Consider the following 25,576-nt stretch of genomic DNA (forward strand, 5'->3'; position numbering starts at 1 on the left):
TTATATAGTCCTTCAGAATTCCAGCATTTGCAGAGATTTTGAAAAATAAGCATAAATGTATACAAGTACTTACTAACCTCCTTAAGCACGCTAGGATAAATGTTATCTGGTACTGGTGATTTATTAGATTGCAAACTATTTAATCTAAGCTGCACTTTTTCCTCTTGAATTGTCAAATAGTGCACTAACTACCAGTCTGGAAGTCCAGATTACCCGTGGGAAGTTACTGACTTCTTTACACATGAAACCTTCAGATAAATTCTTATTTCTAACATTTGCTATTTCACTCTCTTTATATTTTAGTTTGCCCCTTACTGTTCCTAATACACTTCACCTCTCTCATTGACTTTTTTTTACTACTAAAAATGGTTATCTTTCACTTTTCTGCAATACTTTTCTCCAACCGAATTTTAGCTTTCCTAATATCCTTTTTAATTGTTGCTCGTATAAATCCTGCACACTATATACTTAAGGGAAACAACAAAGGTTTGCCATCTCCTCTTTTAGTTATGTGACCCTGACCACATGGCACTGGATCAAAATTTGCTGGCAGGACACTATGCTCCTGACTTAACTAATATGTCTTTACTTTCTTCCTTACTAGAAAACTCACTCACTTATTTACTATTAAACTATACAAAGCCAGTTAATTATTTACTTCTTTCCCTAAGGATGAGCTGCACTACAGCTGAGTTGTATGACGCCTACAGATGCCACTGCTGTTAAGCTTGCATGCATTGCTGAAATACACACAAACTCGTCACTCACAACATGTACTTGTTCATGCGCAACAGAAAAAAAAAGCATGAAGAAACAAAGAAACAAGTAGCATGAAACTCTCAGCACAATCCAAAAACAAACAGCACTACATGCTTTGTAGGTAAGCAACGATTATCCAGTCTAGCTTGAACAGCTATAGATCTCTTTTATACACACATATAAAAGAAAATAAATTTTAACATTTTAAATATTACTTGACTTTCACTCCATTTATTGAGAGGCGACATTCAAGTAGGAAGACACTGAGACAGACAGACAGACAGACTATCCTCTCTGCATTAACGTCTTACAGCTCTCCTTCAGAGGAATTCCTTGGCACTCCTAGGCAGTTTACTAAATATACTTTTTCCAGCATGTCCATGATATCACTCCTGATCTTTTCTTAGTGGATCATTCCAAGAGGCATCCTAACTATATGATCAGACTGTTAAACTAGCTGCTCTCAACTCAGAGCAGAAACAGTTCCACTCTGATGATATCTTGTATAGCTGAGCTCCTTATCCTAGAAAGTGAGCCCAACAATTCTGTAGCAAAACCCTTGCAATCCCAGTATTCAGTCAATCCCAGAGCTGGTGATTATAGCTTGTTTTGCGGGGAATGGCCTGAACTCTTTGCCTGATGTGACGACCAAAGTCCACTACAACAACATTCACAAAACTGAAATGACTGGTTGATCAATCTCATGATCACCTCTAGCCCCACCCATAAACAAGATTCTGAGGATACTGAATCCAAAGACATGAGGCAGCTGTTGCACACAAAGCATATGCCACTCCTTTCTTGAGAAGGACCATAATTTCATGTTTTGAGCAGCCTCTAAATACAGCACACTCGGCTGCCAAACATTACAGCACAAGCCAGTTACTACAGTCCAGTGAAGCCAAGAGAATATCATCATCATTCTCTTCAAATCTCAAATACATCTCCATTATCTGTCTATAAAATCATGAACATGGGAGGAGACAAGCACACAAAGCCCATACTGTACACACCTTACATTGTGATAAGAATACCAAATCAACACAGTCACAGCAAAAATATAAAAGTTACAAAAGGAATGCATCAGGGACCCATAAATCCATGCTTTATAAGGCCAATCCATGAAATACATGGACATAAGCTTATTCCACAATGACAAGGCACACAGGAAGTTGCCAAAATTCTCCACATGACAATGTTGTCTTCGTCCAGGGTGGAATCTGGATAGTCTTTCCAGAAGAATCTAAGAAATATTATAAACTCAATATACTGTAACACTATTCTTACTTTAAAGAGTTGCCAGCATAAAAGTATTGCCAGTATTTCTGTTGGCCTTAACAGATACTATTTATTCAAAATGGCTCTCAAATTATACAGTATATTGAGGCAGCTTTAAAGAAATAAAGAAGATACTATATAAGTAGCAAACAAACAAGTTAAATGAAGAATACAAAGATTCTCTGCTCATTTGCAGTTTTCATTATAGTGGATTTGTAAGCCTGGTCAACTTTCAATGTAAAATAGTTTCTTAAAATTTAAAAGCAATTTTATTTTATTTTTTTTTTAAATAAGAATCAAAGATGAACATGAACATAAAACCTGATTTTCAGGTTTTGCTAAACATTTTTACTATCACATAGCATTAATTAAATCAATATTATTTCTATATAATGTAGTTTTAATTCAAATGCTTGTCATCTTTTAAGAAAAAAAAAACTCAAAATATTTTCAAAACATTTTCAAACATCTCTGCTGCCCTCTTTTGGAAATACACTATTATTCATTCAAAATGAATTGTATGTAGTGAAGGAATCTGCCCCTCAAAGGAATTGCTACTTAATCACATTTTAGTGATGTACTGCAAAAAAAAATATATATATATATACATATATATATACACATACACACACACATTTATCTTGCACAGAATAAAAAAAACACAGTTTTGTGCTTTATTTGTTTTGTGTTCTCATTGGAATAGTAGGAATAATAATAACAGTTAAGCATATTATTCATGCTTTTTTTTTTGACAGTAAAACATTCTGTAACATAAATAAAAAATATAGGTAAATATCATGGATTCTCTGTTTTAAATAATCAGCAAGCAGTAAGAAATATTGGTGGAACAGTAATTTATTTTTGTACTATTCCGTTGCTGCAATATTTCTTTCTGGAATAAAAGAAAAAAAAGCGTACCTAACCTAGCCTTGCTACACAATATTAATCATTATCCTCACATGGTTTCACAGCCATATTCGGAGTTTAGATAGATAGATCTTTATTAAACAGGTTAGCTGGTTTCCCCCTGAAATCTTTTGCCTCTAACTTTCAATACTCCTGGACATTGTTTAGAGTGAAACATATTTCTTTCATTTAATTCGACACCACCTACAACTACACCATCTTTGGCCTAATCCCTTTTACCTCTATCTTGGTGCTGCTCTTCACCTAATCATCCTCAGTTTTTTCAATCCACTTGACAGAATAAGATATTCGATCCAAATCATCTTAGTCTATTACTCCCCAGCATAACTCAACAGCTTCTACCAAGCCTTTCTCTTAACTGAGCATTCACTTTATTCTCATTCATTAACATTCCAAAATCCACATACTCATGGTTGCCTAAAGAAAATGTCACATGGCATGATTTCAAGTCATGGGATATGTCAAATGTGCCAACCACAGTTGATGATCGTGTCTCCAGATCATATCAAATGTCTGCTTTATCAACCGAGTGCTGATCTTCCAGCACAGTTGTGCTTGACCCTTTATGTGACAGGCAATAGCATGTTGTCTGATGAAGCTGGCACTGTACAAATGATAACAGCTACAGTAAATAAGTTCAGCCAAAATCTGTCTCTTTTTTTTTTTTACCCCCACCAATTCTGTTGTGGCATGTAAAACACAAGACAGAACTCAGACAAGCTTCTCTTCTGTTTCTGAGGTCCAAATCCCCTGTGTTCCTTATTCCACATTGCAACATTTTAAGCACTGCACCACCACATGGAAATTTATTGGTGGTAAGCTCTCATGCATACCAGCCCACCCCTATGACTAAAGACAAAACCGAGCAGGTTTGATTTTATTGGAGGGAGTCACTGGGTATGTCACATTACATAACTAGCTTCATGGAAGTGATCCACAGACTGCCACCAACTCATTAAGATTATATAAATAAAGGCTATAACTGAAAACTGCTGCAAAATTCACTTAATGCGACATAACCTTAAGAATAACAAGAAGCCAACCTCAAATTAAGAATTATAAAATGAACTAGCCAACCCCCCGCGGCGTAGCATACGCCGCATAATTATGTATTGATGAGTGAACACTTCCTGAAAGACACAGTTGTCCAAATGGGGTGGGTTTGAGGATACGACTGTGGGTGAATGAAAAGATGGAACTCTGGAGAGAGCAACATACAATTGTCCGTGACTGAAAACTGGGTTTGGCAGATACAGGCAGCGTTTTGAAAGTGTGTCCCTGTGCCTTATTGTCATTGCAAAGGCCAATCTAACAGGAAATTGTCTGCGTGTAAAAGTAAAAGGCAAATTTGAATCTGATGGGGTCAGGGATTCTCTCTCTCGTGTGTGTGTGTGTGTGTGTGTGTGTGTGTGTGTGTCTCTCTCGCGTGCGTGCGTGCGTGCGTGCCTCTCTCTCTCGCCTGTGTGTGTGTGTGTGTCTCACGCGCGCCTCGGTCAGTGTGTGTGTGTGTGTGTGTGTGTGTGTGTCTCTCGCGCGCACCTGTGTGCTGTAAGTGAATGAAAAGATAGAACTCTGGAGAGAGCAACATACAATTGTCTGTGTCTGAAAATTGGTTGTGGCAGATACATGCATATCTTTTTGAAAGTTTGTCTCTGCGCCTTATTAATTGCCATTGCAAAGGTCAATCTAACAGGAAATTGTCTGCGTGTAAAAGTAAAAAGGCAAATTTAAATCTGATGGGGTCAGAGAAATCCGGGGAATATGGACAGTTTGTGAGGTAGGAGCTGCGATTGTTTTACACCCCAGTACATTGCGGTGAATGCTGAGAACAGTCAGTCTAGTGCCTTTACAGAGACTTCTTGCTGGCATGAGATTTCTGAGAAGCATGACGACTGAACCAATTTTAAAGTTTGACTTTATGCGGAGGCATGGCAGTGGGAGTAATGGCTGCCCAGCGGGTCATGGGAATTACGCCGCCGGATCACCAGTCGGCATCATTTATGGTCGCAACTACGACGGTATGTGATCTTCTTCGAACCTCAAGCCCAGTGCATTCTTTAACTGCCTTCCTACCTTATGAGTCCAGCCCCCTCTCTCTGGCGCTGCCTGTGTGTGTGCGCGCCTCTGTCTCTCTCTGGCGCTGCCTGTGTGTGTGCGCGCCTCTGTCTCTCTCTGGCGCTGCCTGTGCGCCTCTGTCTCTCTCTGGCGCTGCCTGTGCGCCTCTGTCTCTCTCTCGCGCTGCCTGTGCGCCTCTGTCTCTCTCTCGCGCTGCCTGTGCGCCTCTGTCTCTCTCTCGCGCTGCCTGTGCGCCTCTGTCTCTCTCTCGCGCTGCCTGTGCGCCTCTGTCTCTCTCTCGCGCTGCCTGTGTGTGTGCGCGGCTCTCGCTCACGCTGCCTGTGTGTGTGCGCGGCTCTCTCTCTCACGCTGCCTGTGTGTGTGCGCGGCTCTCTCTCTCACGCTGCCTGTGTGTGTGCGCGGCTCTCTCTCTCACGCTGCCTGTGTGTGTGCGCGGCTCTCTCTCTCACGCTGCCTGTGTGTGTGCGCGGCTCTCTCTCTCACGCTGCCTGTGCGTGTGCGTCTGTCTCTCTCTCTCACGCTGCCTGTGCGTGTGCGTCTGTCTCTCTCTGGCGCTGCCTGTGCGCCTCTGTCTCTCTCTGGCGCTGCCTGTGCGCCTCTGTCTCTCTCTGGCGCTGCCTGTGCGCCTCTGTCTCTCTCTGGCGCTGCCTGTGCGCCTCTGTCTCTCTCTGGCGCTGCCTGTGCGCCTCTGTCTCTCTCTGGCGCTGCCTGTGCGCCTCTGTCTCTCTCTGGCGCTGCCTGTGCGCCTCTGTCTCTCTCTGGCGCTGCCTGTGCGCCTCTGTCTCTCTCTCGCGCTGCCTGTGCGCCTCTGTCTCTCTCTCGCGCTGCCTGTGCGCCTCTGTCTCTCTCTCGCGCTGCCTGTGCGCCTCTGTCTCTCTCTCGCGCTGCCTGTGCGCCTCTGTCTCTCTCTCGCGCTGCCTGTGCGCCTCTGTCTCTCTCTCGCGCTGCCTGTGCGCCTCTGTCTCTCTCTCGCGCTGCCTGTGCGCCTCTGTCTCTCTCTCGCGCTGCCTGTGCGCCTCTGTCTCTCTCTCGCGCTGCCTGTGCGCCTCTGTCTCTCTCTCGCGCTGCCTGTGCGCCTCTGTCTCTCTCTCGCGCTGCCTGTGCGCCTCTGTCTCTCTCTCGCGCTGCCTGTGTGTGTGCGCGGCTCTCGCTCACGCTGCCTGTGTGTGTGCGCGGCTCTCTCTCACGCTGCCTGTGTGTGTGCGCGGCTCTCTCTCACGCTGCCTGTGTGTGTGCGCGGCTCTCTCTCACGCTGCCTGTGTGTGTGCGCGGCTCTCTCTCACGCTGCCTGTGTGTGTGCGCGGCTCTCTCTCTCACGCTGCCTGTGTGTGTGCGCGGCTCTCTCTCTCACGCTGCCTGTGCGTGTGCGTCTGTCTCTCTCTGGCGCTGCCTGTGTGTGTGTGCACGTCTCTCTCTCTCGGGCTGCCTGTGCGCCTCTCTCTCTCTGGCGCTGCCTGTGTGCCTCTGTCTCTCTCTGGCGCTGCCTGTGAGTGTGCGTGGCTCTCTCTCGCGCTGCCTCTGTGTGAACCGCGGTTCCACTGAGGTTGACTAATGAAAAGTCAATGTGGCTCAGAGGTGCATGTGGAGTCTAGCAGAGACAAACGTGAATGACGCCCGGTGTTGTGAGTTGCTGCGTCCGAGTTGGTGGGCGTGGCTCTGCGAGTTGTCGTCGTATCCAATGGTCTTAGAGTTGGTGGGCGTGGCTGTCTTGCGTGCTTTCCATGGGTGGCTACTTGTCGGTGCGTGCTTTCCATGGGTGGCTACTTGTCGGCGGCTTAGTGAATTATATATATATATATATATATATATATATATATATATATATATATATATATATATAGATGCTGAATTAGTCACTGGTTAGTATAAAAAAAAAAAAAAAAAAAGACTACAGAGATCGTAATTTATCTTAAGTAATGCTGTTGTTACAAGATTAAATAATGAAAGCTAGATCAGCACTGGCTTACAGATTTTGCTTTAACAGCATGGGACACAGAAGGGCCTTAGTTCTGTGCAGCAACATAGCTACTATACAATGTCATTTTCAACCCCACTTAATATAATTCATGCATGCATGGGACTAGAACCTATCCTAAGGGCAGTGTGCGGAAGGCAGGATTTGTCCGAAGTGTCAACAGTATATACAAATGTAAGATATAATCTCTATTATGTTTAAGTACATTTCACTATATCAAATTGTTACAAAAAAGTTGCAATACAATACTGTTCTCATTGGGTATGGTCTAGGCTTATCCTCACTTGGACAAAGCTGGCAGTACTAGGAGGATCATGTTCTTTTAATTTCTCCAGTGCCTTCCATTATATCCATCCATCTCTGTTAGGAGGTAAACTCAGAAATATGTAGGTAGATGAGCCTGTGGTGTTCTGAATAATGGACAGTCTGGCAGAGCACAGTTTCTGAGCCCTGAGAACTCTGTCTCTGATAAGAATGTGAGCAACAGTGGAGCACCACAAGAAACTGTCCTGTCTCCCTTTTTCTTCCTCTGTACACCTCAGAGTGAAAAGTAAATATAACACCAGGTAATGTCACTTGCAGAATTTTTCTGATGATTCAACACTTGTGGGGTGTATTAAAAGGAAGATATTGGAGTCAGGTGGAGAACTTTGTTTCTTGGTGCAAAAAGAATTGTTTGAAACTTAACAGCAGCAAAAACAAGGAACTGGCTATTGACTTTTGCAGTACCAAAGAGACTCTACTCCCAGTCTCTATTCAGGAAGTTACCGTAAAGGTGATGCATTGCTATAAGTACACATCAATGACAGGCTGGACTGGTCTCAATACACAGAGGAACTATTCACAAAAGGGCAGAGCAGGCTCTTTTCTCTTAGGAGACTATGTTCCTTGAATGTGGGTAGCAACCTCCTTCACATATTCTATAACTGTGTGATGGCCAATGCGATTTTCTATGCTATAATGTGATGGGCTGGTAACATCACTTTAAAAGAGGCCCACAGGATGGGGTATACTCTCAACTCCCTGGAGGTAATAATGAAGGATAGAATGAAAACAAAACTGAGTGCCATTATGAACAATGCCACACATCCCCTCTCTGACACAGTAACTGCAAGTATTTTCAGCCAACAAATTATTTTGCAGAAGTGTGTCAAGAAACTCTACTAGGGCTACTTTATACCAAGGGCAACATGCCCACACAATGCATCACTGGGACTGTAACTGCCAAATCAGAAGGCTTTCTTTTTAGTTTTCTTTTTGTTCAGTGATTGTGCTATAGTTATTTAATTAGCTTCTACATAATGCCAAATTTACCACTTGGAACAAACAAATTTATATTTATCTATCTACATACCTCAACTATCCCAATTTCAATACTTCAGTATTGCCTTTCATTGCTTAATTTATTTTGTTCATGTGGGAAGTTTGGGGGAAAGAGTGTACAACCACATTGGAAAATGCCCAAACCCAAAGGACAAACAGTGACTCATCCTACTACAAAGGAGTAGTTACTCTGGCAGCCCTGCAACAGCTGTGTCAGCACTGCAGAGTATACTTCCTTCATAGAGTAATCACATTATAACCTGTAACCAAGACAGCCATGTCCTCTGTGTTTGCCGGTCTACTAACTGCTTCTCAGTTACAGCTGCTTCTCAGTTCTCCGCTGTGGAAAACGCCTTCCTCAGCCATCCAATCTGTTTTCAGCATATAGATAATAAGGCACTTCTTGAAGGCACCCCTTTACACAAAGTACTTCAGAGCTGCTTCCCTGTCTCATATCCAAGATTTTTGAGTGTACAGATACCATGAACTGTCAACCAAATATGATTTTTTTAAATGGTTAATTTTTCTGTGTGGCCTTGGACTACTCCAAGTGCTAAATTTCTTGTGTTCTACTTTAACATATTGTTTACTGAGCAGATGATGTAAAACAAAAACAAGTACAGTACATATACTGATTTTTTTTAACATGACTTGGATAAAAACCATCTGCTAACTAATGGTAACTACCCATAAACTAGTATTAATTAAAATTAACCAATAGTTGTTGCACAGATAAAAGTAATGTAATGTTATTCTGGGCCAAAGCTACTATTTTAACTGCGGTCAGCAACTTACTAGACACATGCAAATATGTTGCTCTTCCTTATATTCAATGTATCCTATGTAAACTTCAGGATGGCAGTGTTTAAAGGAATAGTCCAACCAAATAGGATATTTTTTAAATGTAATGTTTGTAGCGGTATCCGAGAAAAAACTTAAATCCCATGTTTTTGTGGAGAATTTACATATTGAATATTCACACTCAGCAGGCCCTTTTCACCCAAAGTGAAAAACGTCCATGGAAAAGTGAAAAGAAATAGTCACGTAACTTGTGCTGCATAATCCACATATCCAATATTCATTTGTACAGTCAAAATGTGCAAAATGTATGCATTTTAATTAAAATATTACTAACAAATAATAACCATTAAATTTAAACAAAAAATGGCTCCTGATGTAAAGCTTACATCAGGAGGAAACCTCAGCACCCCTGGAAATTTTAAAGCAATACTTGGATAATTATGCAATGAAAATTTTACGTGGAAACACTAATACAAATGCAGCACACAATCTAATTGAATCTTGCAATCTGTATTAGCATGATAAACCTGGACAGTAAACACCATTTTCAATGTGTTATTCTCATGCACTGTCATGTTGTTGGATTAATTCCTTTCAATCTCATGGAAGCTGCGCATGCAGGACACCGGTGTGGATGCTGAAAGCAACAGTAGTAATGGGACAGAGTTGTACAACCGTCCACAAAGAGTATGATGATTTGCATAGCAAAATATCATCCACAGCAATGTCTGTCAGTGGATGAGATAATGGCTAACACAAAAGCTAAAGTCAAACTAAAACAATATATAAAGACCAAATCAACAAAGAGGGGTATCAGACTTGATGCAGACATCTATTGGTATACATTTAACTTCAAATTATATACTAAAAAGTAAGGCTAGGTGATATTTTTTCAATTAAAGTGTTTAATTCAAAATAATGTTCTAAACCGATATTCAAACATGAAACTTTTTTTTTTTTTTTTTACAAATTATACAGTTAAAGAGTTGAGCAAACAGTTTAATGAGCATCATGCGTGAACAGTCAAAACATATTGTAACGATCTGGCCAAACATCTTCATAAAGCAGGACGCCTCAAGAGTCATGCAGATAGGACTGCTCAGAACACCGTCTGGGTTGGTGTGGATTTGGAGGAACTGCATTAGCCTGCTCTTGATGCAAGCAGCAACCAAGATGTGAAGGGATAGGGATTTGGGATGAAAACAGGACACCAAGGGGAAATGGCACACTTTTCAGTTTGAATGTTGATAGAGCCACAAGCTAGACTGTGTGCGGAGCAGTGAATCTGCCTGCCATGCCAGATCTGAATATAACCTGCTTGATAAAGACAAGTAAAACTTCTGCAGACTCCGATTTCTATGAAACGGTTGGCTGACAGTGCAAGCTGCTTAAAAATTTAAAAAAAAAAAAAACACAAAAAAGTAGGAACCTAAATGACTACATCTCTCACGTTTGTAACAATGGAAAAATTATAAATAGTTATTAATTGCATTATTGTTTCTTTAAGTGTTTTTGTAGGAAGAAATAAACCTGTTTGATTTGTGCACAGTGAACTGTGAGTGCAGTTTTGTTCCCCACATCGGGGAAGGAACATTAGAAAATTAATCTGAAGAATGTGATACACAGCACTTTTCTTTGGAATGAACCCATTCGTAAGAGAAGCTATAATGTTAAGTTGGTTGTCTGGAATTAATTGAGATATAAAAGATCAGATGTCTGATAAACTAAAGTAAAATGCAAAGTTTGATAGAAGACTATAGAGGTTAAAACTGCCAGTGTATTTAGTTTACTTCAGCACTTAAAACAGAAACAGCAGAATGGAACCGGTGGGAGAAAGCACAGGACGAAGTTGAAGTCTATCCCCAACCAACAGCTCCAGAGTATTCTGTGCCCTGCTTCAGGTTGGACCACACAAGGCACGCACCTTGTTATATATCTGGTTACGCAGTTTGATTACATTAAGAGCAGAGTGTGCCTCGTTTGAGGCTGGGGGGCAAAAAACTGCTGGAGCGGTCTGTACACACCTTCTTATCCTGCAATGATGGCTACAATAGAATGGGGAGAAGAAAAAGCAGGCTAACTGTAATGGATGGTCAGAGGGTTATAAGAGGACACTAGATCAATAGATATGCTGTTTGTTTAAAAAACGGAAAAAAAGAAAAGTCACCTGTGGTAAAGGTGTGTCTTAGGTACAGGGAAGAGCAGGGTGGGCTGCAAAAAAGAAAACGTTTTAAGGAAAACTGCAGAAAATTTAAGGAGAGGGCCCTGTAATTTATGTGAAAGGAATGTGGAGGCCATGGGAAATAAGAACAAGGGGTGTAATTATAAAATCAAATCACAAAAAAAAAATCTTTTCGTATACTCAGATATGGGGATGGATATTTGAGGAGTAAACCGGAAGACAATGAAAATATTTTTAAATTATGTACATTAAAGAGCCATCAGCAACAAATCAAATAAACTAATAATATACTGAACAATTATTGAACAATTAAAAGTAAAGTTGAATAAATCAGACTCTGCAGCTGTATGAATAAAAGTACCACTTCCGGTTAGCAGAAATACCCCAAAAGTTGACAGAAATCTACGTTTTGTACCTAATGCTTGTATTCAAAATTTGGTTGACCTAAGTGAAAGTGTACTCAAATTATCGAGATTACATACACACACACACACACAAACATAATTATAAAAAATTTTATTTTTGGACTCAAGGAGGTCTAAAACGTCGAGATTCATCAAAATCTTGAAAAGGAATTTCTGGAGGATTCCAATACTTTCCCTATACTTCGCATACGAGAAAATAAGAAAAAAATTAAAAAGTGTAGAAAAGTCTACACAGAATGACATTTTCTTATGGAGCACCTGTTCACACCGACGACAATAATTAATATTTCTAGGAAGGATGCAGATATATTTTTAGTTTGTTTTTTAGGGATTGATGCTCTGTTAACTGAATTGTCCTGCTTTTGTCATAAATATTCTAGTGTTTTAATTAAACAAAATTTGAATTTTAACTTTTTAGAACACAAGATGATTTTAAAAAGTTATCAGAAAAGATTTATGAGAAAAATTCTACCTTAAAGATGATCGCTATAGGTGTGTCTTCAGACAAAGTGTTGTGCTTTAAGTAAAACCTCCCCTGCTTCACAACAATATTGGTTCTGCTTTTCTTCTCATGAGTTGAACTGAAACACAAAAAAGTGGTAAATAACTTAATAAAAATGTTTTTGTTTTATAAATACATAAAGTGTGTGGAAAATATGAATAGACATTATGTATTGTTTCAGAACAATTTATTCTGGGGAAAAAAGTTTAGATTGTAATTGAAAGATTATAAAATGTTATACAGAATGAAAATTATTACTGGCATTGTTTTGATTTTTAATAAATCAATAAATTTTTTAATAAAGGCGATAATAAATTACAACAATTGCCCCAGCTTTTTTTTCTTGGAGTGGCACAGAGTAGATTCATTTCAAATACACAAAGTCCATAAAATTGCAGCACTCATGTCCTGATGGACCAGTCAGAGATCATTGCTGATAATGTTCTAACCCCATCTAAGGGACTAGTGATTAACCAGAAGGAAGAAACTGTTTGACTTGGCAGAGATAAATGCAAATACAGAAGACTTACTATGCCTGTAAAAATTTCTTTTAAAGAAATCTTTGATATTTACTTGTAGATTTAGCACCATTACTTATTATTTTCTTTCTACAACTTCAGTACTTGGAAGAGCAGCCAGACTCAAAATGTCATTGCTGGAGTGTCATTAAAATTTGCAGCTTAACCTTTTTACTTTCATCTCTTTTTCTAGTGTTGTCATCACTCATTGTGCTTGCATGTCTCAATTGTTCTGACTACTAAAAGTGGCTTTCAGATGATTTGTGACAGGAGCTGGTAATATAATTCACTTTACTTACAGAAAAAAGATTCAGCATGTAGATAAAACTAGGGATGTCACAAGAACTGATACTTTAGTGCCATGTCAGTACTGAAATAGCAAAAATTCTAGCTTTTTTACAGTAACCCAGCCACAGGGGATGCACAAACCAGTGTGTTTCTTCATGCCGGTCCCAAGCCCGGATAAATGGGGAGGGTTTGGATAGGAGGAGAAATGGAGTAGGGGTTATTCTGAAGGAACAGTATGTCAAGAGTGTTCTGAAGGTGAAAAGAGTGTCAGGCAGAGTAATGATTATGAAGCTGGAAATTGGAGGTGTGATGATGAATGTTGTTAGTGCATATGCCCCGCAAGTTGTGTGTGCGATGGATGAGAAAGAAGATTTTTGGAGTGAGTTGGATGAAGTGATGAACAGTGTACCCAAGGGACAGGAAGTGGTGACTGGAGCAGATTTCAATGGACATGTTGTTGAAGGGAACAGAGGAGATGAGGAGGTGATGGGTAAGGTATGGTGTCAAGAAGAGGAATGAAGAAGGTCGGATAGTGGATTTTGCCAAAAGGATGGACTTGACTGTGGTGAATACGTATTTTAAGAAGAGGAAGGAACATAGGGTGACGTACAAGAGTGGAGGAAGACGCACACAGGTAGATTACATCCTATGCAGAAGAGTCAATCTGAAGGAGATTGGAGACTGCAAAGTAGTGGCAGGGAAAAGTGTAGTTAAGCAGCATAGGATGGTGGTCTGTAGGATGACATTGGAGATCAAGAAGAGGAAGAGAGTGAGGGCAGAGCAAAGGATCAAATGGTGGAAGTTGAAAACTGAAGACTGCAAGGTTGAGTTTAGGGAGAAGGTGAGACAGGCACTGGGTGGTAGTGAAGAATTACCAGACAGTTGGGAAACTACAGCAGATGTAGTAAGGGTGACAGCAAGAAAGGTGCTTGGCATGACATCTGGATAGAGGAAGGAGGAAATGGAAACCTGGTGGTGGAATGGGGAAGTACAGGAGAGTGTACAGAGGAAGAGGATGGCAAAGAAGAAGTGGGATAGTCAGAGAGATGCAGAAAGTAGACCAGTGTACAAGGAGATAAGGCGTAAGGTGAAGAGAGAGGTGGCGAAGGCTAAAGAAAAGGCGTATGATGAGTTGTATGAGAGGTTGGACACTAAGGAGGGAGAAAAGGACCTGTACCAATTGGCTAGACAGAGGGACTGAGCTGAGAAAGATGTGCAGCAGGTTAGGGTAATAAAGGATAAAGATGGAAACGTACTCAGAAGTGAGGAGAGTGTGTTGAGCAGATGGAAAGAGTACTTTGAGAGGCTTAAAAATGAAGAGAACAAGAGAGAGAAGAGGTTGGATGATGTGGAGATAGTGAATCAGGAAGTGCAACGGATTAGCAAGGAGGAAGTAAGGACAGCTATGAAGAGAATGAAGAATGGAAAAGCCATTGGTCCAGATGACATACCAGTGGAAGCATGGAGGTGTTTAGGAGAAATGGCAGTGGAGTTTTTAACTAGATTGTTTAAAGGAATCTTGGAAAGTGAGAGAATGCCTGAGGAGTGGAGAAGAAGTGTACTGCTGCTGATATTTAAAAATAAGGGGGATATGCAGGACTATATTAACTACAGGGGGATAAAATTGATGAGCCACAGCATGAAGTTATGGGAAAGAGTAGTGGAAGCTAGGTTAAGAAGTGAGGTGATAATTAGTGAGCAGCACTGTGGTTTCATGCCAAGAAAGAGCACCGCAGATGCAATGTTTGCTCTGAGGGAGTTGATGGAGAAGTATAGAGAAGGCCAGAAGGAGCTGCATTACGTCTTTGTGGACCTGGAGAAAGCATATGACAGGGTGCCTCGAGAGGAGTTGTGGTATTTTATGAGGAAGTCGGGAGTGGCAGAGAAGTATGTAAGAGTTGTACAGGATATGTACGAGGGAAGTGTGACTGTGGTGAGGTTTGCGGTAGGAGTGACGGATGCATTCAAGGTGGAGGTGGAATTACATCAGGGATCGGCTCTGAGCCCTTTCTTATTTGCAATGGTGATGGACACGTTGACAGACAAGATTAGACAGGAGTCCCCCTGGACTATGATGTTTGTTGATGACATTGTAATCTGTAGCAATAGTAGGGAGCAGGTTGAGGAGACCCTGGAGAGGTGAAGATATGCTCTAGAGAGGAGAGCAATGAAGGTCAGTAGGAACAAGACAGAATACATGTGTGTAAATGAGAGGGGTCAGTGGAATGGTGAGGATGCAAGGAGTACAGTTGGCGAAGGTGGACGAGTTTAAATACTTGGGATCAACAGTAAAGAGTAATGGGGATTGTGGAAGAGAGTTGAAAAAGAGAGTGCAGGCAGGGTGGAATGGGTGGAAAAGAGTATCAGGAGTGATTTGTGACACACTGATATCAGCAAGAGTGAAAGGGAAGGTCTACAGGACGGTAGTGAGACCAGCTATGTTATATGGGTTGGAGACGGTGGCACTGACCAGAAAGCACGAGACAGAGCTGGAGGTGGCAGAATTAAAGATGCTAAGATTTGCATTGGGTGTGACAAGGATGGACAGGATTAGAAATTAGTACATTAGCGGGTCAGCTCAAGTTGGACAGTTGGGAGATAAATTCAGAGAGGCGAGATTGCGTTGGTTTGGACATGTGCAGAGGAGAGATGCCGAGTATATTGGGAGAAGGATGCTAAGGACAGAGCTGCCAGGCAAGAGAAAAAGAGGAAGGCCTAAGAGAAGGTTTATGGATGTGGTGAGAGAGGACATGCAGATGATGAATGTAACAGAACATGATGCAGAGGATAGAAAGATATGGAAGAAGATGATCTGCTGTGGCAACCTCTAACGGGAGCAGCCGAAAGAAGAAGAAGCAGCAGCTAGCTTTTTTACAGTATCGGTAAAAAGTCGGTACCGCACGGATGTGTGACTACAAGTAGATGTATTATTATCCCTTCCAAAATAACACATGATAAAAGTGTGAGTAAAAACAACATATGAAAATGGTTCACAGTACAGCAGCACCATATTTACACATCTGGAAAAGAAAAGCAGCAGAAGTTTCTGGCAATGCTTTGTGATAGGGGCAAGAGAATTTTACCATGTGATTGGCACAGCCTTGTTGGGTTCCATGGGTGCAGCCAAGGGGTGCTGCAGGGACTGTGGGGCCCTATTTCATCAGCTTTCGCCTCATCCAGAAGCGCTTCCAGGCCACTGGAAGTACTCCCGGGTGCAGAATAAAAGAAGCCCACTGCCACTGCTCTAGGAGCCAGAGTCAGGAGGGAGAGAGACAAAGTTTGCTGGATGAGGAGTGGAGGTGGATGAACAGAGACAGAGAGAAGAAGAGAAAAAGAGGAAGAAAATACAAAGTGCTTGGTGCTTTAATACTGTGCTTTGTAACTGTGGTTGAAGTCTGGTGGGTAACATATTTAAGAGTTTCCCACAGCTGAATAAAAAAAAAACCTGTGCTTCTGCTGAACTTGTATCTGCTTGTGCCGAGTAATGCGTGGCTTAAGCATCCGTTGCAGACCACAAAGAAGAAACAATGAGAGCATATGACCAAGTTGACATAAGGAAGCATAATAGTTAACAAGAAGTAGTTTACATTTATATGTGTTTACTCAGTAGATAGATGAGATAGGCAAGTATATTGTAATCCTTTGTGGCAGGTGGCCGGGTGTGGTCATCAGCCGCCTGCCTATTTAAGGGGCCGCCTCCCTTCAATCAAGACGGGAGTCGGGTGAGGAGTTGGACGAGGTCGGAGAGGAGGCGGCAAGGAGAGGCCTGGAATGTGAGAGAAGGAAGAGAAAGAGAGGTGGCTTAGTGAAGCCTGGACTTTGGGAGACTGTGGGGGTTTGTGTGTGGCGGTGCACTTAGGAACTGAATATAATAATAGTGTAAATAAACGTGTGGTGATGGCTTTAAATGTGTCTGCCTATCTGTGTCCAGGCCGTACTATTTCACACCTTGAACTAATCCATCTCCTAATATCACCCCACTTTTGACAAAACAACAAAGCTGTAGGATGACCTGTCACCTGTCCATTTCCTCACTGGCTGTTACTGCACTCTCCTATTCCTCACCTTCTTGTTAATTCATCACATTCACTATTACTGCTTAACTACAAGTCTGTCGGAATTTCTCTCAGAACTTCTAATCAAGAGCACAGACTGCACCCAGTAGTTTCAATTAATTCAATCAATGACATTGATTGTGGGCACTAAGTTAATTTTCTGCACTGTGGTGCAGCTCATTTGCTCAAGCTAAATAATAAGCTGCAACAGAAAAGTGCAATATATATTCACTAATTATTCTGATACTTAAGTATCTTTAACTTTAAATTGAGAAGTGAAGTATACACCAAACAATTTTAATTGTTGTTTAAAATGGCTATTATCACTACTTTGTTTTAGGAAACCTGTTGTGAGAAAGAACTGGAATGCACCTGACAAAAAAGTTGCTTTTTTATTTATTTTTTTAACACTGACAATTTACCTTTTATTTTACTTTTCTTTCATTTTAGGGAGGGGGATTTAAATGTGATTCTTAGATATCACATAGTTATATACTGAACAAACGGATTTTCAGTGAAACATCACTGGTGAGAGTGGAAATTTGGTACTACTGATAGCATTGTGCCATACACAAACAAATACATTTTCTTCTGCGCCAATATACATTATGGGAGCCGACATTAATTAATTCCAAGTGCAGAGTAATCCTACATGTAGACATGATAATTTTTAGGGAACATAGTAATCAGATTACCTCTGCATGCCAGTTAACAGGTAGCTACTGAGCCTGAACCATTTCTTTGATTAACGTATTGATATTTTATTGTTTTCTCTAACCTGGTCACAGATGCTCCCACTGCACCTTTCCGGTCAGCTTCAACAATAATTCTGTTTTTAGACAACTGCTCTTGAATCAGAATCACTTTTTCTTGACCCTTCACAATAAAATATCCCCCTGAAACAAAACGAAATGACAATTAATTTGTCAAAATATAAACATGTTTCTACTAAAACCATAAAATATGTTACGTAACAAGTGACATTAAAAAGTGAAATAATTTCTAACTGGTTTAATTAAGTGAAAAGAAGAATTTGCTATTAAATAATAATTCTGGTTTAAACTTTAAAATATATAATGGTTTATGGTAAGTTCACAAAGTAAACCTGATTTTTTACAGTTAAAAAAAGTTAAATTACCTGGATCAAGTGGGCATTCATTTAGCTTGGAGAACTCAGCAGGTGTTTTTCCTGTTAATACACAATTGGAGCTACGGAGCATAATAGGCATCCTTGGGATAAAAAATATAACAATCAGCATTTGAAACACAACTGCAGCTAAACAGCACAAGGTCAAAGGTTCAGGTTAATTCCATGTTCTAGGTTTTTCGTGTTTCCCATATGAGTCTTTTGTTCCACAACTGAATTCCTTATTCTATCACTTCTCTCCAGACAACCTAAAATTATCTGGAGATTCTCATGTCTTGTTGCAAAACAGTGAAATAAGCTTCTTCTCATTTTTAGAACAGTTCCTAATCCAGTTATCATTAGATACCTCTTAAAAAACATTTTGGGACTCAATAAAGACTCTTCTATTAATATTCATTTCTAAATTCTAAAAGCTTTCTTTGTCACTCCTGCGTCCTATTTACTGTACCTTTGTTTAGAAGTTCCCCTGTTTAGTTATTATTCAAAATGTACTACTATATCCTTCTTACTCTACAAAAGACTATTATTTTAAATTGGTCATTAGCTTTACTTATTCTTGCCAAATACTCAAAAAGTATATATCCAAATTTCTGTAGCTCGCTTTTGCAAATCATCTGCTAAAGGATAAGAACACTAGAATATAATAGTAATATAACAATAACACAAGATGCACAAGGAGCAAACTTTCTGATTCATCATATTCTGCAATGGCTATAGCAAAAGCCTAGTAGGCTTTCATTCAACACCCATGATACTAATAACATATAGACATTAAAACTTATTGTAATAGTTTGCACTAATGTCAGGAGAAAATTAAACAAATAAAAAACAAAGAATAAATAGCATTTTGTAAGACAAAAATGTAGCCATCTAACAGATGTACAGACAATTTTCAGATGTTTTGCATCCCAAGAACATTGTAGTCTCTAATAACATATTGTCTCCATTACGAAAACAACAAAAAATAGACAAGTAAAATTTTGAGAAACATCTGTGACCTTTTAATCAAAACAATCTATACATCTATTCCGCTTGATTTCCCAGTAGGGTCTAAAAAGCAATGAACTGGAATTAAATTTTCCCATCTTGTTTTAAATAAGCAGGATATAACAACGTCAATGGAGATTCTTTAAGAAAAAAATAGCATGGTTACTAAAGCATGGTTTTCCTTTTCAAGGTCCAGAGTCTGATAAAGCACTTGTATGAGGAATATGTTTCCACATACTTTTAAAAATCGTTTTGTTAGTAACATTCCTAAAAATAATTTAAAAAACACACAAGCTAATAATAATACAGCTTTGAAATCTCATCAGCATTTGCTCTAAAACATTAAGAAGATAAGGGAATCCCAAACAAATACAGTGGAACCTTGGTTCACGACCATAATTCGTTCCAAACCTCTGGTCGTAAACCGATTTGGTCGTGAACGGAAGCAATTTCCCCCATAAGATTGTATGTAAATACAATTAATCCATTCCAGACCGCACGAACTGTATGTAAATATATTTTTTTTAAGATTTTTAAGCACAAATACAGTTAATTACACCATAGAATGCACAGTGTAATAGTAAACTAATGTAAAAACATTGAATAACACTGACACAAACACCCAAGCTCCCTGCTCAGCTGCATGCGCAGGCTCGCCCTCTCTCTCTCTCTCTCTCAGCAGCACGCGAGCCCTCTCTCTCTCTCTCTCAGCTGCACGCACCCTCTCTCTCTCTCTCTCTCTCTCTCTCTCTCTCTCATCAGCACGCAAGCCTGCTCTCTCTCTCTCTCTGTAACATTGCAGCAGTTCGCGCTATAGCCTTATAACCCAATCGCTATATAAACATTTTTTTAATGAGTTTTAAGCACAGGGGGGGAAAAAAGGAACTTTATTTAAAAACCAACCACAAGCAACCAAGAAAGTAAAATTGCAGCAGTTGGCGCTATAGCCTTGCAACCCGATCACTGTGTAAACACTTTTTTTAATGAGTTTTAAGCACAGGGGAAAAAGGGAACATTTGAAAAATCTGTAATTTAATAAACTACCAAGAAAAGTAACATTGCAACAAATCACGCTACGAACCACTAGCTGTAAACACTTTTTTTTAATGAGTTTTAAGCACAGGGGAAAAAAAGGAACATTTGAAAAAATCCGTAATTTAATAAACCACCAAGAAATGTAATATTGCAACAATCCACACTATGAACCGATCGCTGGAAAGAGAAGTGAAAACAAAATCAAGCCCAGTGCATTCTTTAACTGCCTTCCTATCTTAATGCTTCCAGCTCTCTCTCTCTCACCTGCCTCTGTTTTTGTGTGTGTGTGTGTGTGTGTGTGTGTGGCGCTCTCTCGCTCTCTCTCTCGCTAGCTGCACAGGTAAATGCATAGGGAAGAAAATGAACGTACAAACCAAAAGGGAAACTGGCTTGTTCGTATACCGAGTGTATGGTCAAGAACCGAGGCAAAAGTTTGGTGAACTTTTTGGTCGTAAACCGAGTTGTACGTGTACCGAGACGTTCGTGAACCGAGGTTCCACTGTACTAATGTTTCAGACACTGCTTAGGTGTTCTAAAACTGAGGCTAATACAAAGAGTAGCAAAGGTTGTAAGTGAGCCCACTCTGATTTACTCTTTATATTAATCACAAATTTATACACATTTATGTTAATATGCACTTAATTATGTTGTGGAACAAACAAGAGAGGATCATGAGATTTTCTTGGCATTGTACTTGTAGTAGGCAAGACCTGCCTTCAGATTGTATTTGTCAATTCGACTTCCACCAGGAACATTACAAACAGCAACTCTGTGATTAAAGAAATTACATTTCAAACCCAAGATGGGAACTTTACGCAGGGCTTTTTGGTTTCATGATTGTGGGAAATAACTGTGGTAACTCCCAGACGAATGGGCTAAATTTTTATATTCTCTCTACAGTACTGAAAAGAAAATGGTTTACTTACTATCTGTTTTGACAACAAATATGCTAAATTTGAATTTTGCGTAAAACACAAATTCATGTGTCACTAGCTCAACACTCCTGTCTTGTAACATTAAGTTTGTAAACTTGACAATTTTTTTTTTTTTTTTTTTTTAAAAAGTAGAAGTTACACAAACTCTAAGAATACAGAGAACACATATAAGCTATAATAAAATAATTAAAAGCTTATGAAGTTTTTCAAGTGTTCTTTAAACGGTATAGAATATACTTTATATAATTAACAAACTGCAACCTGTATCTGTAGGTAAGCAAAAAGTGAAATTCACTGTACAGTGATCCCCCACTATATTGCAGTTCAGCTATTGCGCCCCCGCTACATCGTGGCTTTATTAATATTATTATTATTATTACTAGGGGGCTTTGCCCCCTGCTCACTTCGCTCGCCCAGCCCCGGATTTGGTTTACTGGATAAACAATTTAAAGAGATTGTTATTTTCATGGGATCTGTTACATACACATTATTTTCATTTTTACTTTAAAACTTCTGTAAAACAATATTTGTCTTTTATTTCCTAGCCCAGGCGTGGTTAAATCTCTTTTTCATGGCACTTATAACACTGCTCACATTGTGAAGGGGGTGTCTGAATGCACGCTAAAGAGATGCGATCAGTTCAACTGGTGTCTTGCTGCTGCTGCTGGCCAGTTGTGTGTTGTGCTTGTCGCGCTTTAAAAGCCTGTACAGCAGCTGTCCTTTTGCCACTTCGCATCTCTGCCGCTAGCGTTCTGAAGGAGGAGGAGGAGGGTGGGGGGTTCAGGGGGTACTGTAAGGGCTGAACGCATGCTAAGGGAAGTGCTTGGATCATCTGCTGGCTTGCTGCAGCTGGCAAGCTGCATGTTCTGCTTGTCATTGTTTTAAGAGCTGGGAGCACCTGAAGTTTGTCTACCAAAAGCATTCCAACAACTGCTAGGATAGATGTCAGTGAACTTGTTTTAAATTGTTTGTAAGTAGGGCGCGACGTGCAAAAGTCACCGTCTCACGGGTTTTGCTTCCTATGGTTGTAATGTCTAGTCTTGCGTGTTGTCAAAGTGTCTCTCCGAGATGATCTGGTCTTGATTGCTTTGCTCAACCCCCCCAGAGGTGCGCTACGCTCCTGCCACTTCGCGTCTCTCCCGCTCGCGTTGTGAAGGGGGGGGAGCTGTATGCATGCTAAGCAGAAGTGGATGGATCAGCTACCAGCTTTGTGCTGCTTCTGCCAAGATGCCTGTTCTGCTTGATGCTCTGCGCGTCGATCATTTAAAAGCCTGTACAGCAGCTGTCTTTCTGTCTCACTGCCTTGTCTTGCATTACGTTAAAATGTCTCTCGCTGGATGTCATATTGTCTTCTGAGAAGATCAAGCCTCGTCTCCATGCCAAGATTTTTTTTTTATAATAGAGAGATGTTACTCATTTCCTTAGCCCGACATCCACATATATGTGTTTACAAAGTGTGTTTTAATAAGTTTACATGTGTTTAAAGCGTGTGTGTCTGTGTGTGTGTGGGGGGGGTATTTTAAGGCTTAAACTATAAAAAAAAAAATGTTTATTTATATGGTCTTTCTATATCACGGATTTTCACCTATTGCTGATGGGTCTGGAACGTAACCCATGATAGGTGGGGGATCACTGTATACATCTTCCCATTAACACAAAAACAAGCTTTATAGCTGAAATGCTAATGTTTGTATCCTTTAATACACATCTGTACAGTTGCCAACAAATTAAAACTCAGAAGTTTTAATCACAATAAACCCTAAAACATACCTGCCAATAGGAAGAGCATTCCGAATAATTCTTTGGCTGCCACGGGTGTACTCAATATCTACTGTAATTGGAGCAGAATAGGTCATGTCTCTCAGTCGACACTGAAACACAAAATGCATATTTCCATGATTTCTAATACCTGCATATTCATGAAAAAATGTACTCCCTTAATTAATTCAGTTGGAAGCTTGTAATTTTTGATAGCAATTATAAAAGTTTTGGTACCTCATGAGGAGACACTGGTCTTGTCACATTGAAACTTTCTTCTACATCAGGCATGCCAACATATATATTAAGATATCTGGAAAAAAGTTTATATTTTGCATATGAACTGAAGGGAAATACATTTACTAGGTAAGTGCAACATTTTCAGGCCGAAATTTTGTGCTAATGCACCATAACAAGACAGTTACATATTCACACAATTCCTGAACTGAACAAAATTTAACATGTGGAAGGCATTTAGTACTGGAACCTTTACAGATTTTTTATATTGATACTCTGCTTACATACTTACTTTGCCTCAAATACAATCTTTTATCAACATATTTCTTTTAGTTTTGCATGCAAATAAACACTTTGCTCAAATAAACCTTGCTGACCAAACATTTTCTCAATATTTGCTGTAGGAATTATTCTATCTAGCAGCAACAAAGATACAGGCAGCATCTCTAAACTGTTTAGGTCTTTCAAAACTTTTACCTCTAGAAAATCTGAGACAGCACCAGGAACAGGATATTTCACATTATTAAATCAACTATTGACAAACAATAATTCTCATAATTTTTTAAAAAGCATGGTCTAATTTATATGCAAAATTGTACATTACACTCATTTCCCTTCAGATTATCCATTGCCGGGTTAATTGTGAACTCATTTGCTGGAATACTTCTCCACTGGGACACGTTTTGGGAATGTCCCAAACTAAGATCTATTCAGAATAAAATAATTCACTTATCAGATAGGTTTTGATTCAAAGTAACCTGTGAACCATATGTGGCACTGTTCATATCAACATCAAAGGAAACAAAGCTTCTTAATGAACATCCTATTATGGTAACCTACACTACATGGCTTTACATTGCTTTATCTTATTCAATTTGAAAAATCCTTGACTACATTCTATAAACACAAACTTTAACTTTAAATTACAAATGTCAAATACAGTATAAGGAATTAAATCCCAAATTTGAATGATGTTCTGAACTTTCTTAATGTTGTTGTAGATATTTTTAAGCAAGCATGATGTCTTAAATTTACTGGTTGTTTACTCTGAATTAAATCTTTCTTTTTGTTCTAGGCAGGTTGGGGATAGGATGTCAGATTTGATTTAGGTAAGATGCAACAATTTATGTTTGACTGAGTATGCAGGCAGTTCCTGGAGGATGGAGGAATTGATACCATTGACTGTCCCCCATGCCAAAAAGGAAAATTGAAGTATATTCTACATCCACACATTCTACAGCTCCATTCACAATGGCTTTTAAAAGCAGTAAAAGTTTCAATGATGATTTACATTCCATTTTTACTAGGCAGTAGCTGACATAGATGAATAACGTGTTTCTTCTGTCAGAAGGGAGAATTCACTTTAGCTTCTCAAGAAAAACTCATGGTAAGTCTGCTGAAACAGAATCTGGTAAATAAGTGAATCTAAGACCAAGGAATAGTATTCTGAATATTCTCTTCTACACATGCATTATGGCCTGAAGTGGGCTGGTATACCAGAGCCAGAGCATAGCAGTACATTGCAGTCCTATCAGCAATGGGACACCTTAGTTCTCAGCAGTACTGCATGTATTTTAACAACGAGCAACTTTCCCAAAAAAACCCTGTTCTTGAAAATTTCTGTATATAAGAGAGCTTGAAAATTCAATCCGGCTTCATTTTGTAAGTATGTTATATCACATCATGAGGAGTAAGAAGAAGCTGAAAGAATACAGAGTGCTGCATACAACCAGAAGAGGCCACTTGCTACCACATCTTCCTCAAGTTTTGCCAAACTTTTCTTCATCAACATCATCTCTCATTTTTAATGCAGCTTGCCACATTGTCGTTTTCCTAAGCAGGGCAGCTTCTCCACTTGCTTTCAGCCCCATTACTCGGCATGTTTGCAGCCTCAGCTTGTACAGTGGAACTGTTCTACTTGCAGCATTAATCTCTATTTCTCAGCATGATCACTCACTACAGCGTAATTACTGTAATTACCAAAAAAAATATCAATAAGTAAAAAAAGTGTCAGCTAATTTTCTTTTTTCTTTATTGTCACCAAATTTCAATTAAATCAAAGTCAAAGCATTACTGAGATTTTGAGGTATTTGGTTTTTCTGTTGGGGGGGGGGGGGTACATCTAAATATTGATATATCAAACTAAATCGGAAGTAGTACTTTTGTTGATGAGTAAGTAAGTCAATCAGTCAGTCAACTTCCCATTACATATCTAGATTTTGGATAGTTATGTGAATGAAACATACAGTTTGTAGCATCAGCAGAACATCTGCAATGGCAGGTCTTCAGTATCAACCTACAATGCTGTGTTTTCATTAAAAGGTTACTGTAAACAGAGAATTAGCAAAAAAAAAAAAAAAACACTGTG

The 25,576-nt window shown here is 39.7% G+C and overlaps 2 protein-coding genes across 3 annotated transcripts in view; one reads left to right on the forward strand and one right to left on the reverse strand.

Annotated features, from left to right (window-relative positions):
- LOC114662582 (NADH-cytochrome b5 reductase 3-like) overlaps positions 1 to 25,576 on the forward strand; it is a 1,047,486-nt gene that overhangs the window by 918,469 nt on the left and 103,441 nt on the right. The window lies entirely within an intron of this gene.
- polr3b (polymerase (RNA) III (DNA directed) polypeptide B) overlaps positions 1 to 25,576 on the reverse strand; it is a 201,292-nt gene that overhangs the window by 165,805 nt on the left and 9,911 nt on the right. Inside the window, 5 exon segments of the mRNA XM_028816094.2 lie at positions 12,219 to 12,327; positions 17,888 to 18,005; positions 18,248 to 18,339; positions 22,984 to 23,084; positions 23,209 to 23,284. Of these exon segments, the coding sequence (XP_028671927.2) occupies positions 12,219 to 12,327; positions 17,888 to 18,005; positions 18,248 to 18,339; positions 22,984 to 23,084; positions 23,209 to 23,284 (496 nt within the window).

The sequence above is a fragment of the Erpetoichthys calabaricus genome, chromosome 1 (genome assembly GCF_900747795.2).
Source record: "Erpetoichthys calabaricus chromosome 1, fErpCal1.3, whole genome shotgun sequence".
Taxonomy (NCBI): Eukaryota; Metazoa; Chordata; class Cladistia; order Polypteriformes; family Polypteridae; genus Erpetoichthys; species Erpetoichthys calabaricus.